At 31.4% G+C, this 16,410-nt stretch overlaps 1 protein-coding gene across 3 annotated transcripts in view; it reads right to left on the bottom strand.

Annotated features, from left to right (window-relative positions):
• Window positions 1-1,411: 1,411 nt before the first annotated feature.
• Window positions 1,412-16,410, bottom strand: part of vari (MAGUK p55 subfamily member vari) — a 109,931-nt gene continuing 94,932 nt past the window's right edge. For 2 of the 3 annotated variants that reach the window (XM_076399853.1, XM_076399852.1), the window contains 6 exons: window positions 15,211-15,460; window positions 13,771-13,989; window positions 13,399-13,568; window positions 4,767-4,940; window positions 4,258-4,332; window positions 1,412-3,198 (listed from right to left, as the gene is read on the bottom strand). In XM_076399853.1, the coding sequence (XP_076255968.1) occupies window positions 3,022-3,198; window positions 4,258-4,332; window positions 4,767-4,940; window positions 13,399-13,568; window positions 13,771-13,989; window positions 15,211-15,460 (1,065 nt within the window). In that variant the 3' untranslated portion in view covers window positions 1,412-3,021. The remainder of the gene's footprint in view (window positions 3,199-4,257; window positions 4,333-4,766; window positions 4,941-13,398; window positions 13,569-13,770; window positions 13,990-15,210; window positions 15,461-16,410) is intronic. The other variant, XM_076399854.1, reaches the window with a different exon arrangement.

A 16,410-nucleotide genomic window follows, 5' to 3' on the forward strand; every position in this document is an offset into this window, starting at 1 on the left:
CAATATAACAAAAGTTTCTGGTTATCGGAACCTATAGAAACATTATTTTCCTTAGAAGGTTTTATTCATTCACCAACAAAAGGCCGTTTTTCTAACCGTACATTTAAAAATCTAGTTTTCGTGAAATGAAATTCTTTTTTACTAATTAATAGTAATAATAATAAATAATAAATAATATTTTCATCTACATCTTAAAAGAATTCAATCAAAAGTTTTTAGTAACTCTAAATCAAAATAATATCTAATAGAAATATTTTCTTGTCAGAGCATTTTTATCTTCCAAATTGTTTTGGACTCAAAAAAATAGCTAGAACTCGAACATGTACATTTTCAATTTCCAAGTTACAAATAGTTACAGGAGAACGAAATCATTTTTTGTTTAGACCTAAGTTGTCGGACCAAGTAGTAATCAGAAGGAGCAAAGTCTGAAGAATACGACGGGGGGTAGTACTTCCCATTTTAATGTTTCCAACTATGTTTTCACCCGCTTTTCATCATCATGATTTCATTAGGTTTAAGCAGCTCATTGTATACAACACCAAGCTGATCAGAACACCTAATACAGAACATTAACGGCACAAATCACCCCCATTTTCTTGAAGCAATTGGAAATAGTTTCTTATGTTACTCCCAACAATTCCTCCCCAAGGATCATCATTAAGTAATATTTTTAAATATTTGTCTTCAAATTGTTTGGAGCATTCCATAACCTTCATGCGCATTTTTCTTAAAATTGAAGTAAAAGGTAAAATTTTCCGAAAATGCGATTTACTCAGTACAAATTTAGATATTTTTGACGCATCGAAAAAATGTTATGTTCACACTTCAGCGAAACGACACATAGTGAAAAGTGAAGCTTCAACATGAACTTGATTACAAATGTACCAGATGCGATTTAATAAAAGGTAAGACCATATGTCGTAAATACTTTTAAATTAATGTATAGGCCTGATAAATAAAATATTGCTTTCTTTCGAATGGTTAGTTAAAGTTAAAAATCCTCCACTATCTAATCTAAATAATTATTGATAATGTTCACCGAGAGATGTAAGCATATTATATAAATGCTGATTCAATACATAGAAAAATGAAACCAAACCATAGAATCAAAATTATATGATGGAATAATACAAATCACAAACAAACTTTAAAGAACCTTACACTACAACAACAACAAAAAAACAGATATTTATCTCTACATGCCATCAGAAACCACAGAACTGAAAAATATTGCCATATAAATAGAGTTAAATTAGTTACAAACAGTAACTGGTGTTATTGGAATATTTCAGTAATATTGGACATATTCAGTAATTATATTGATCAACTTATATTCAGAAAGACAACCCTTGTTTATCTTGTTCACTTGATACCAGAGTTATATGTTCATTCGCATAAAAAAACACAATTATTTACAAAAAACTTTATTAAGTAAACTGAAACTGATGTAAAATAAAATTGTAATATATATGAGAAACAAAACAAGTCAGAACTAAATATACATAATATTTTTCTGTATAAAATAAAAATTACAAATCTTATGAACACTATGGACGGTTTCAAAAATTATAAATTTATACATACATATACAAAAACCTTGCTAAAAATAAGTTATACCTCGAAAAAAAAATTTTAATTAATGTTCATTCTATATTATTATATCCAAAGCAATGATTTTTTTAAGAATTTTATATATATGGTAGAAGAATAACAATATCATAGATTGAAACCTTTCTAATATGAGTGCAAGATTACTAAACTAAAATACTAAGTAGAATATATCTAATATTATATTTTGTACAAAGGATAATTTGTTTTATTTTTTACATGTCATAGTACGGGTCGACTCTGCAAAAATGTTTAACAGTACTTTTTACATTTACATCTTAAAATAGAACTTAGGAATATATAGGCCCTAAGAATAAATAAACGAATTGAAATATATGATTTTAATCTGTATAGTTAATACATTTAAATCATATCGCATTCTTATTGATGTCTAAATATATATTTAAATTTAGAAAGAGTAGTACAGGTTAGCTAAATAAAGCCAATACTCAGAAGTTGCTGTAAAAAATGTATTATTTAGTTTATAAAGAATAGTATCTATTTTCGATGTAGTTTTTATTTTGTACCACATGTTCCTTTATCTACAACAGTCATCAAATATGTTCATTTTAAAGACTGTTTTAATCTACGAACAATAAGAATTCTACGCATATTTCAAAATAATGGAGCGACATTCGCCTTTTCAACTACGGCTACTTGTTCTATGAACAATTAAAGCTCAATTTTAGGCTTCCCATATTTAATATTAGAGGCGCATGCTTAAGGCAGATCTTAATCTACATTTAACTAATACGATATAACCTACAAGTAGAGATCTAACATGTCTAATAATTCTCATTTTATGTATATATAATTTCATTTATAACAATTGTAGTAACAAGGTAGTTACAGTTTCCTAACCTTATATTAACTTGCAACTTTTTTTACTGTATATCTAGCACAAAGAATCCGTATTACGGTTCATTAACCATCTTGATTGAATGTAAGTGAATTATTTTAGAAAATATCGATAACTTTGTTTCAATTGTTCACTGTTATCTTGATTATCTTAAGAACATTAAGATATATAGTAATATTTATAATCATAATGAATCACATCATAGTTATTGAAGAGACAAACATCGCATATTTTCTGCCTGAATTTAGCACAGCCCAATAAACAGCAGTCTGTTTTGTGAGAACTTGAACCATCAACGCGTATATGTAAAAGGGCTAGAGGATAAATACTTAAATAATACACACTTTTTTATGAGTGATGACAACGCTTGTACTCAAATATGACACGTGTATCAATTGGATATTTTTGTGATGTACGAATTAGTACAGATTCAATTCTATGGTAACAAAAATACATACACATAATGTATAAATACTTATTAGGCAAAAATGTTCATGTTCAACGCATATATAAGTGTAGTTATGGCAGTATAATAAACTTAAATCGTATTGTGATTAATAAATCCAGTTGACTGGTACCCACTGATGCTCCGTTGTGAGCGACTCCATTGCTTCAACAATTTGTCTGAAGGTGACGTCGAAGTCATTATTTGTAATGACTTGGTCGATATACTTATCGTACGTTCTTTGCATGCTGGCACTATCTTCCAACGCCCTTCTCAGGTCCTCCTCCTAACAGATAAATAGAATAATTACTTAGAGAAAAATATTAGTTATAGAATGCATAGAATATACAGATCAAACTAGACAGCTTGCGTATAAGTATATGTACATAATATATTCAATAAAACAGCAAAAGCACGTCATCAATATTTATTTTAGAGCATCGCAATGATGCCTCATTAACTTAGAATTTTGTTTTATAACAGCTGCCGGTTTGTGATTTTTAATTATTATCACTAATGCTTTGAAGAAGATGTATTTCATAGATATTTGGCAACAGTGTCAACCAGTACCAACACAATCGAATATATTTATACCTTTTACGTTTTTACAAATTACATTTAACAATACATTCGACAGCATCTTTAGCGTGCATTGGCTATTTAATTGGGAGAATTATATATTATTATCATAAATGTAATTTGAATATTAGTCATACAATTGGCGAATGCGCTAGTAACTCAAAGTACTCTCAAAGTTTATTAAACATACAGAGCAAAAACAACATTCTGTGCACAAATTAATTATGCAAATAAATTAAAAAGTATTCCTAATAACATTTATTTTATTTGGTCTATGTTGAAGATTTTATTAAGAGCTTATACAACAAACACCATGGGTTTTATAGGTATAAAATATCACTATATATCTATAACATTTTCAGACATGGTTATAAATCTTAAATTATTTCAGATTATTCAATAGTCCCAATAGTTAGGAATATTAGATTATTTTAGGTTCTAAAAGGAAAAGGGATAACAATTTGACTTTATTTATCATTTCGTTTCACAATTACAGAGTAATAAACAGTTAGTCTTATTAACAATATTATATGTTTACTTGAAAATGAGAAAACCAAATTATAATAAACAAATACGTCGTTATTTTCGTTCCTATTATATTATTCAATATGTTTAAAGAATACTTAGTAGGTTAATCTTTTCAAGTAGATTTTTATTTCGAATACTGGCAATTATACAAAGATACATAACAACCCTGATAAATACTACATAAAAACTTACTTTTACGAAATAGCCAGAATGCATAACACCAAACATCTTTACTTACCTCATACAACGAAGCTAAAGATTCCAACGTTCTTGCTCTTCTGGAACTGTAGCGAATTGAACTTTGGCGATCAAACTGTCATGCAAAATAAAAATAAATAAACAAAAAATTAACATAACATAATTATCTAATAAGTTCAATACATTTATTGCAACAATGAAGACAAAATGCTGTAATGAATGAGACGTGTAGAAAGGACTTGGTTTATGTTAGAATATATCTCAGGGACAATTTACCATTTCTTTCCGAAAAATTTCCGATGTATATATTAGCTGTTATTTTATCCAATCCTCATTAATATAAGATACCCGCTTATTTATAGAAACTTTACATATTTTTTTACTATAGACATTATTCGATATAATTAAGAAATGAAATGTTGCATTATTTACTTATATTTTATGGAATAACCACAGCATTAAATTCCATGCAATAACAAACTAAATTATGTGCTTCTAAACAAACAAGATTGAATTAAAAGTGATATAGTATAAAAAAACTCTTCTTACCGTTAAATTCCTGCTCGAATATCTTATGTTAGTGTTGCTTTTAGATATATCGTATAAGTTCTTCAGTTGTTCCATTCCTGGGGCCGCTATAAAAATTACATACGGCAAAAACTCCGAACTATTGTGAAGAATTTTCAGCGACATTGGACTACAATCTAATATGCACATTTTGCCCTAAAAATAATACTTTGTAAATATATTTAAGCGTATTTTTATATATTTATATAAATAATTAATACTTAAAATTCTGATATTTATTCAACACTGTTATTATTTATTTCTTCAAAGTGAAGTCACCTATTTAAGAGTAATCAACCTTTTCCAGTTTTTTCCAGCCTTATGTGGTTTAATTTTAATCTCTTCAATTTCAAAAGCATGTCATCGATGCTGTTTTTGGACTGTTGTTGGTTCATCTGTTTTGCTATTTTTATTTGAATAATTAATAATAATAATTTTTATTATACCAACAGAGGATATAATTAGCCAAGTAGAAACTGTCTAATAATAATAGGGATAGGGAAGAAACAAATCCGGAGATGAACAGCTACATCCTCCATAATTCGAAGCCATCTTTTCCAACGTCAGCATAGAGAAACGTATATTGTTCTACAGTTTTCAGGACTTAAAATGAGAACATCATCATTCTATCAGCCGACAAAGGAAATGTTATCGTATTAGACAAAAGGGATTACTTCCAAAAAGTGGAATATTTTCAGACTAATAGCAGTTCATACAACAAAAAATTAATCCAACTTTAAGCATCGAATCTCCAGGTACCAACCCGTATCAAATTAAAAGCTCAGCTAACTTTATAAGCAAAATAAGGCCATCTAAACCAATTCAGGAGATGTTTTTATTCATTTTAGCGTAGTCATCCTTTACATCAGTCTCATTATTCATAAAAAATGCCAAGCAATATTTTTCCCTCAATAAAATAATATCCTGCACCCACATATTTTCAGATTCAACATTTTGACAATTTAGACAAGGCACGAGCCAACATGCGATAAAAACATTTTATACCTGTCATTTATAGCGATGGAATAGATAAACTCGACAAGTTCCTGTCAATAGTCCCTAGATTTATTTCATAGGCGTTCTAGTTCTTCGAAAGGTCTATGGTCAGCTGGGATATCATGTTTACATGAAACTAATACATGGAGAGGAATATCTTTAGATTACATCACAACTCCAACTACCCCAATAATGATCCATCCTGAATTCGTTAATTTATAGAGCCTTCATTACGTATCATATACGTATCATTCAATCACGTATCCTTCATCAAAATGAAAAATGAGTTGAAAGATATATAATGAGTAAAAAGTTTCCCTAAATGAGGAATATGTATTTCATACGTGCCTAATAAAACAAGGAAAACAGTTAAGGAAACAGAATCGAGAAAGTTTCCGTAGCAGTCCTCCTTTTTTTTGAAGGAAGAACATACTGCATTGGCAAGTTTCTAAAGAAAGAAAAATCAAAAATATATTCTAACTACTCAGGAACATCTCTCAGGCGTTTTCTGGCCCTAAACCTAATAGGCATTCAGTAAAGGTCCCCTGTAACTTTTTATAGAAGAAACGAGGGAATAAGTACACGGATAAAAGAACATCATCAATATATGAGATATAAAAACACAACTCTTTTAGCTTTGCTTGAACACTGGATACATTATATTTGTGTCATTCTTAGCCTTTAAAACAGTTCAACAAGTACTAACATTAACCAGAATGGCCGTTTAAGCTTTCTTTATATACTCGAAGGTAAGTGTAGTTCAAATGTAATTTCAGTATAATGTAATATTTCCTAATATATAATAATAATATATTGAAATTTCTAATAATTCATATTATAATTAATTATAAGAATTATATAATAATTATTTATTTATACGTGGTGCTAGCCGAAGAAATCCACAATAAACACTATAACTTTTAAGTCTAACAATTTCTTGATAAAAGTACTAAATCAATTTCAGTAAGAAATATACTAAGCGATGTATTCATATTAGAATGTTTTATATAATTAAGTTTCCACAACAAAAGAAAAATATTTAATTAAATAAAATAATATTATGATTTAATAATGTTTCCACCACAAAATCTTTAATAATATATACAAATATTATGATTTGATTTTCCACTTTAACAAAAAATATAAACGTAAATCCCCTTATGAATAGTAACATTACTTATATAGATTAAAAATTTTGTGTTTCTTTCTTCTCTATTCTTAGCCAATCCAAATATTTTTTTCAATTATCAAAAGACGTCAAGCTTGGCATGTGCGCTGGGTGCAAAACCTTATATTCGAACTACAATAATTGTATGTTATACTCTTTTTATCAGAGACCTCAGACTTTTTGGTCCCTTGATAAACTTAGTCGGTCACTAAAATTTAACAAATCATTCATAAACGTTGAACAACCTCCTTGAATAAGACTCAAAACAAAAAGTAAAAGTTAATACGAAACCAAACCATTTCAATAATGTATAAAAAAAAGTCCAAAAATGGGTTTAAATATAAAGACTAAGAAGATCTGAAGACTAATATTTAACTATTTGATATATTATTAAACTTAATACACTCAATGAATTTAACGGTAATTTTTAATTAAATTGGAAAACTAAAATTTGTCCGTAAATAGCTCGTAATTCAACATTTCGAACCAGTAAGAAAAATTACTAGCACTTTTACACATAATAAAAAGTTAACTCTAATAATGGAACCTTGATCTGAACATGTTATATATAATTATCACTTAACACTGCGTACAATAACTCTACAAAATGACGTAAATCAGTGAACTAACTATAAAATAGAGTAAACTAAAATGTTTAAATTCGTACTTCGCTCAAAATTTTGATTATACTTTAATCATTTAATAAGTTTAAAAAATCCAAAAAGTGGCACACATGGAACAGAGAATCTTTCCTTTTTAGTACCCTGATTCACTAGACAAATATTAAAGTCTCAGTTATGTTTAAAAAATACGCATTATAAATGGTGAATATAATTTAACGTAATGGTGAAAAACAAATAAATGTACCTAAAATAGTTCGCTTTTTCATTTTTTAAGAATAAGATTGAAGAAACTATGTATAACAGATCAATTGAAAAGTCCCCAACCTACCATAGTAAAACACTTTTTTGGCAAATTTGTTTTCTTATTCAACATAATTCCCTTCAAGGGTGATACACTGATAATAGCGACCATCCAAATTTTCGATACCATTTTCATATTCACCTATTCATTTGACGAAAATTTCTTCCCAGCGAGCATTCTTTTGAGATCTGAGAACAGGAAATAGTCGTTGGGAGGCAGATCTGGAGAATACGGTGGATTAGGAAGCAATTCGAAGCCCAATTCATGGATTTTTGACATTGTTTTCACTGACTTGTAACACGGTGCATTGTCTTGGTGAATCAGAACTTCCTTTTATTAAAATGCGGCCGTTTTTCGGCGATTTCATCCTTCAAACGGTCCAATAACGCTATATAATAGTTGCTGTTGATGGTCCTTCCTTTTCCAAGGTAGTCAATGAAAAATATTCCATGCGCATACCAAAACACAGACGCCATAACCTTGGCAGCCGACTGTTGCTGTCCCATGCTTTGGAGCGGGTTCATCGTGTGCAGTCCACACGGATGACTGTCGATTGGACTTCGAAGTGAAATAATGAAGCCATGTTTCATCCATTGTCACATATCGATGCAAAAACTCGGGTTTATTATGCTTGATCATCTTCAAACAGTGCTCCGTCATCATCAACTCGTCGTTGTTTTTGGTCAAAAGTGAGCTTGCGCAGCATCCACTTTGCACAGAGCTTTCTCATACCCAAATATTCGTGAATTATATGATGTATGATGTCTTTGGTGCTCATTTCACCACGTCTAAACTTAGCATACCAATACTTGACGGTTGATTTTTCTGGGGCAGTATCAGGATACTTGTCATCAAGCCAAGTTTTTGCTTCAACTGTACTGTTTTCCTTCAAAAAGCAATATTTTATCAATACGCGAAATTCCTTTTTATCCATTTTTTCACAATAACAAAAGTTGCTTCCCTCAAAATACTATAACTCACAAACTAATGATCCGACAGCTGTCAAATTTATACACACATCTTTTGAGGGTTAGGGCTAACTAAAAATATATGGATTTAATTGTAGTAGCGCCCTCTATGTGTCAGGCCGGGAGCTTTTCGATTGACTTGTTATGTTATAATATGCTTAACATATTAATTTCTAAATATATCATTCAGTTCAGTTCCAACCTTCGTAGGGTGAAGACGTATTTTCAATACGGTCCAAGCTATAAAAAAATACCTTTCTTTAAAAAAACCCAGTATTTTATTACGGTTATTTAATTGAGTGTTAAAAACGCATAACAGATGCGGCTATCCGTCTCTCAGTGGACCTAAAGTGTAGTGAATACGTGTTTACGTGACCAGACGAAAGGACTGCATCTCATTTTTATTAGTGTTTAAAATTATTTCATCTTATTTTACAACAGTCCTTTTGAAATTCATTTATAGTATTTATAGTAAAAAACTAGTGCTAAAATAACGTAAGTGAAAAATGAAGTGCGTGAAATAAACAATGTACTTATTTTATTTTTTTTATCCTCTGGAAGTAAATTAAATAAAATATTAAAAATTAAAAAATGGCAAACCATAGCGATTCAACCAAATCACCTGAACACTTTGATATAAGATTAGAACAAACAGCAATAACGCAAACTCCACCATCAGAATGGACTACAGTCATTAACAAAAAACGATTGAGAAGTCCAGAAGAAGAAATCGCGAGGAAACAAACAAGAATCAGTGACTATTGGTTGCAGAAACCGATAGAGACAAAAAACAGTTTTAGCAACCTGTCGGAAGAAATTGAAGAGAACATACAACCAAGCCCTGAAAAAGTTGTTCCCAAACCACCACCAATAACAGTCTATAAGATAGGAATAATAAAAAACATCCATGACTTATTGAAAACCATTACTAAGAACTACACAATTAAAACAGTGAGCTATGAAACAATTAAAGTCCAATTGTTCGAAGCGGATCACTTTAAAGTTCTTATAAAAGAATTAGATGAAAGAAACACCCAATACCATACATTCAGGCCAAAATCCGAGAGAACCTTTAAATTCGTATTAAAAGGATTACATCACGGGACGGACTTTAACACCATCAAGGTAGCACTAGCTGAAAAAGGTCACGAGGTCATAAATATTCACAATATACGACATCACACGACAAAAAAACCTTTGCCTGTGTTTTATATAGACATAAAACCTAATGGAAATAATAAGGCGGTGTATGAAATCACCAAATTGGAAAATAATATTATTAAATGCGAACCACCACATATAAAAAGAATTATACCACAATGCACAAGGTGTCAAGCGCACGGGCACACAAAGACTTACTGTCGCAAATCATATAGATGCGTAAAATGTGCAGGAGAACATAAGACAGGAGATTGTACTCGTAAAGTTCGCGATGAAAAAGTGAAATGTGTTAACTGTAACGGAAATCATCCAGCGAACTACAAGGGTTGCGCAGTTCACAAGCAACTACAGCAGAAACAATCCACTACTACCAATCTACCACTACCCACCAGAACAAGTCAACCAGACATAACTTATGCTCAAATAGTTGAAAATGGTTCAACACAAAAACGAGAGACAATATCTCAACCTACTGAAACTAGCAACATCTCAAGATTAGAAAATATGATGGCGAAACTAATGGATCAAATGAGTACGATGCTTGGTCTACTCACAACCGTCGTAAGCAAACTTGCCTAATGCCTGAAACCAATAGCTACAAAATCGCCGTCTAGAATGCCAATGGGCTCCAACAACACGCCAGGGAACTAAAAATGTTCGTAAATGAACAAAATATTGACGTTATGATGGTTTCCGAAACACACTTTACGGACAAGAATTATCTGAAAGTTCCTAAATATAAGCTTTATCATACACATCACCCTGATGATAAAGCACATGGAGGTACAGCCATAATAATTCGAGATGATATAAAGCATTTCGAAAAAGAAAAATTCCGAAAAGACTACCTGCAAGCCACCAGTATAACCATAGAGGAAGCCCATGGACCATTAACAATTTCTGCGATTTATTGCCCACCTAAACATAACAACAAGGCAGAACAATTTCAAGAATTCTTCAGTACGCTAGGTAATAGATTTATAGCAGGAGGAGATTATAATGCAAAACATTTAATGTGGGGTTCAAGAATAATAACCTCAAAAGGTAGAGAACTGCTCAAAGCCATAAGGATAGATAACTTACAACATATCTCTACTGGTGAACCAACATATTGGCCTTCAGACAGAAATAAAAAACCAGATACAATAGATTTCTGTATTACAAAAAATATTGATCCAAAAAAGTGTCAGGCAGAATCATGTTTCGACCTGTCTTCTGATCATTCACCAATAATAGTAACACTTTCTTCAAAAATTGCCATCAAAGATAAACCCCCTTCTCCGTGCAATAATAGAACTAACTGGCCCTCATTTAGAGAAAACTTAGACCAAAAATACGCATATATCATGTACAATACAGAAAAAGATAGCAGAAAAAAGAAAGTTGCGACGAAGTTGGCAACAGCAAAGGACTGAAGAGAATAAAAGAAAATTTAATAGGGCCATAAAAGAGCTGAGAGATCTAATCCAAATTGAACAAAACCAAGGCATTCAAGAATACCTAGAAAACTTGACATCAACTGAGGCTACAGACTATTCGTTGTGGAAAGCAACAAAAAAGCTTAGGAGATCCCAGCAGCATAACCCACCTATTAAAACAAGCGAAAATAATTGGGCGAGAAGCAATAAAGAGAAGGCCGACATTTTCTCAAAACACTTAAAAAATGTTTTTAAACCTTTCCAGTCTCAGCTACATAAAGATGACGAAAATAAAATTACTAGCTTTCTAGATTCGCCATTTCAAATGGATTTACCGCACGAGAAATTAACGGTCAAAAAAGTTAAACATACAATAATGAGAGAGATTAATATTAAAAAAGCTCCTGGTTATGACTTAATTACTGGCAAAATTTTAAAAGAACTATCAGAAAAGGCTATAAAATTATTAACATATATATTTAATGCTATGCTACGAATTAATTACTTCCCTAGTATCTGGAAAGTAGCTAAAATATTAATGATACTTAAAGCAGGAAAAATACCAGAAGATGTGACCTCCTACCGACCTATAAGTTTATTACCAATAATCTCGAAAGCTTTCGAGAAATTATACATAAAAAAACTAAACTATATAATAGAAAAAGGAAAAATTATTCCAGAACATCAGTTTGGCTTTCGCAATAAGCATGGGACTATAGAACAAGTGCATAGACTTGTAAACCAAATAAACGCTGACCTAAATGCCAAAAGATATTGTTCGGCTGCTTTCCTAGACATATCTCAGGATTTTGACAAAGTATGGCATTCGGGCTTGCAGGTTAAACTAAGGAAACTTCTCCCTCATCCGGACTATCAGCTACTAAAATCGTATCTCACTGACAGACATTTTATTGTAAATCAAGGCGATGAACATACCGAATTAAATCCCATATATTCAGGAGTTCCGCAAGGTAGTGTACTGGGTCCAGTACTGTATCTTCTGTATACGGCTGATCTGCCCACCACAAAAATAACTACTATGGCAACATATGCAGACGATACAGCAATCTTAGCATCCCATGAAGATCCAGTCACAGCATCAATAAACCTACAAACCCACCTGGAGCAAATACAATTATGGTTGAAGGCATGGCACATTAAAGCCAATGAATCAAAATCCACGCATGTAACGTTTACCCTGCGTAGAAGAACATGTCCACCAGTAAATATCAATCATCGTCAACTCCCCCAAGCAGAGCATGTTAAATATCTTGGTATGCATTTAGATCGACGCCTAACCTGGAAGAAGCACATACTCTCTAAACGGAAACAACTAGGACTAAAATTATATCAAATGTATTGGCTCATTGGGCGCAAATCCAAGTTATCATTAGATAACAAGGTATTGCTGTATGAGTCTATACTCAAGCCCATTTGGACATACGGAATTCAACTATGGGGTACCGCTAGCAAATCTAATATATCCATCATTCAACGGTTCCAAAATAAGGTGTTGCGTGCCATTGTTGATGCTCCGTACTATATTTCAAATAAAGTGATACAACGCGATATTCCTCTAGAACCTATAACGGGTGTAATCCAACGTGTTTGTGTGAAGTACTTCGAAAGAGTGTCAGTGCATCCCAATGTACTCGCTAATCAGCTAAATATGCGACGTGATAGTGAAGTGCGTAGACTAAAACGTTTAACACCACCTGATCTGATTACTGGACATATGTAGAGTTTAGAATAAGCATTAGAATAAGACTAATTAATTAAGATAATATTTTATACAGAAGATTGCTTAATGAAGTGATTTTCTACATGCCATGTATATATAATATAAACAGAAGAAATATTTATTGCCAATAGGGCAGATTGTGGAATCACGAAGAGTAATAAAAAAAATATATATATCATTAGATAATTGAACAATAAACGACTAACGAAAATGTATAAGATATATAATTATATCTTACTTGTCTAATAACATCTCTAATTGTATCCAGGTGTGTTCCATATAAATGTCCATTGTACTCCCCATATTCCAGGAATTTATTATTTCGAATATCTTCCTCCATTTTTTCTCGATCCACGAACCAATATGATTGGCCGTTTTCTTCCAGCACCCTCTGTGGTCTTGTCGTGTCTACAAAAAATATGGCCTTATTTATTTTAATGAGTAATCGATCCAATTTATGGTCAACAAAACCAGCCCGTGTAACCCCATTAAAGAAACAGGGAGGGGGATAAAGCGGAAATCAAATAACTGATGCCGAAATGTATATACATGTATCACGTATTAACATTTTACTTAAGTCTAAAAGCTAAATAAATTTTCTTTTACGTACATGGAATAACTCCAGCGAATTTTTCGGGATCGCTGTTGATCAGTCGATTTTTAAGAGTTCTTCTCCCCACTCCTTGTGTACCGATTAATACCAATGTTTTTCTTTTAAATGGTGGCATCTTGGTTACTTCTTCGTACAAAAGTAATTCGGCCTTGTCGAAATCACAATTGCTTTTGGACTGGTAAATGATCTTTTTCTTCTTTCTTGCTATCCTCGCTCCTGAATAAACATTTTTCATCGTCAAGATTGTCTTATGAAATATACAAAAATGGCGTAAATTATGTTACGTTAGAACTAATAAATTTGCAAGTCGCGTGACAACAACCTATTAAACATGTATTACAGACATATATAATATATATCAGGAGGGTGCATTTTATATTAACTGCTTTTTTTCTCGTTTGAGTAGCAAGATATGGTCGTTATTGACTCGATAAAAATATCTTCATTTTAAGGAAAAAAAATCATACATTTTATAAGTATTTTGTCATTTAATCCCTTCTAACATTCCTTATTCAATATTAGACTTTTGTATATGATGGTAATATAATATTTAGTGTCCCAAAATGTAGGCTAAATTTGAATTAAACAGAATAACACAGTAGGGATGCAGAAGAAATATCGATATATCGATATATCGATATTTTTTGAAAAAAAAAATCGATATCTTTTTAGCTGATATTTTTCGATATTTTTTCAAAATAAATTAAATATAATTTTTAATAAACCTTTAAAATTGGTATTTAATGTTAAACGTTTGGTGGATTTTGGTACTTAAAGATATAAAATATTTAGAGAAAGCATGTATTTTTTAGGCTAACATCATCGATTTTTTTTTCTCCGATATATCAATATAACGGTATTTTTTTTAAATATCGAAAACGATATATCGATATTTTTTAAAATCGATATATTGAAATATCGAATTTTTTTTCGGTAGCCAAGACCCCTATAACACAGTACTTTTTAATAATTGTATATTTATATTCAATAGTATTTTTTATTCAGTATTCAATCAAATGATCAAAAAATGTATCTGAGTTTGGTCGGAATAACAGTATTGGCATAGATCTTTGACTTGAAATAACCCAGAAAAAAATCAAGTGGTGTTAAATCACACCGAGGGACCCAATATGACCACCAAAACTAGAGAGTATACTACCGAGAAATGTTTCATGTAGTAAGTAAGTTGAATAGGCAGTAGTACCATCGACAAATAGTACCATCTTAATTTAAGGTAAAATTACTAGGTTATCATTCCACACCAAATTGTAAATGCTCTTCAATTTCGACAATCGAGTATATTTTATTATCGCATTTATTATTAAAAAGGATCCTAAATTATTTAATATTTATTTAGTGTATAGGATTTCAACGATGATTAATCTCGCAAATGCTTGCATTTCATTACAAATATGTTATTATTCTGTAGTTACATACCACATATGCTAATCTTATGAACAAAATCTGCCTCGGGAGGTACATAAGCCTTTCGCCTTTCCTCTAGTTCCAGTGAAGGTATTAATCCTGTTCTATTGTCTCCGCCAATTTTTTTTGCCTGCCACCAATTTGGATCTCGCTGATCCACTATTTGTAAAATATCACCTCGATCGAATGGTAATCCAATTTCTTTGCAAGGTAGTAAAGTATCTTCATCAGGATTGTACTCAAATAGAGCTCTCATATAACACTGAAATTAAAAATATTGAGATTAGCGAATAAATATCTAATAAATTTAAAGATTATCAATTGAAAACAGCAAGTTCCGAATTGAATTATTATAACCTAAAGTGAAATATAATTAATGCTACGCTCAAATGTTTTTATATATTTTTAAAAATAATTGCTACGAATAATGCCTGCTTAGTTACATCAATATAACCGGTTAGAACCGGTTTATTACTATGTTAAATACATGTGTTAACTGAACATCATTAGAATCATCTATCCATAACCAGCGCTCGGGGAGAGTGCCTATTTCTCAACCAATACGCTACTGTTAGTACCGCAAGACTTATTGATATATTCTTCAGTAAATTTAGACACAGTAATCGCTTTCGACTCTCTTGATCCATGTCTTTTTCATAGTTATTTGCTGTATCTTCCTGTAAAGAATTCATTCGCTTGGGTCTCTGAATTTGCTCCTCAACTGTACTCTGATTATTGCATTAATGGAATTACTTCATATCTAATGGGATCTCGGAGAGAAACATGTAGAAATTACTTTAGGCGTGGCATGTCAAAAATATTAACCTTAGAAATGTCAGAATGATTGTAATACCTCTCTTTCACCGCGAACCATCTTATTACTTCTGCGGAAGATGCCACTTTTTCGCCTGTATTAGTGATCCCGAGTGTATCAGTGAGCTTTAAGTGAATGCCATTGAGATTTACAATAGCAGGCGATCCGTCAGTTGTCAAGAGTTTAGTGTTTCTATTAATTCTAAAATCATATTGTTTTGCGGTGCGAAGAATGCTAGAAGCCTCAATATGTGTATCCATGAATATAGAACAAACATCAGCGAACATGGGATCGGTCAAAGAGTTTGTAGCATCATATTGAACGCCATTACTCTTTATAAAAATTTTTCGCATAATTGCATCCATTACTATATTGAACAACACTAAAGAGACGACATC

Source organism: Rhynchophorus ferrugineus, unplaced genomic scaffold (assembly GCF_030347505.1).
Source record: "Rhynchophorus ferrugineus isolate W39M unplaced genomic scaffold, kcgeb_rfMv2 rfM3, whole genome shotgun sequence".
Lineage (NCBI taxonomy): Eukaryota > Metazoa > Arthropoda > Insecta > Coleoptera > Curculionidae > Rhynchophorus > Rhynchophorus ferrugineus.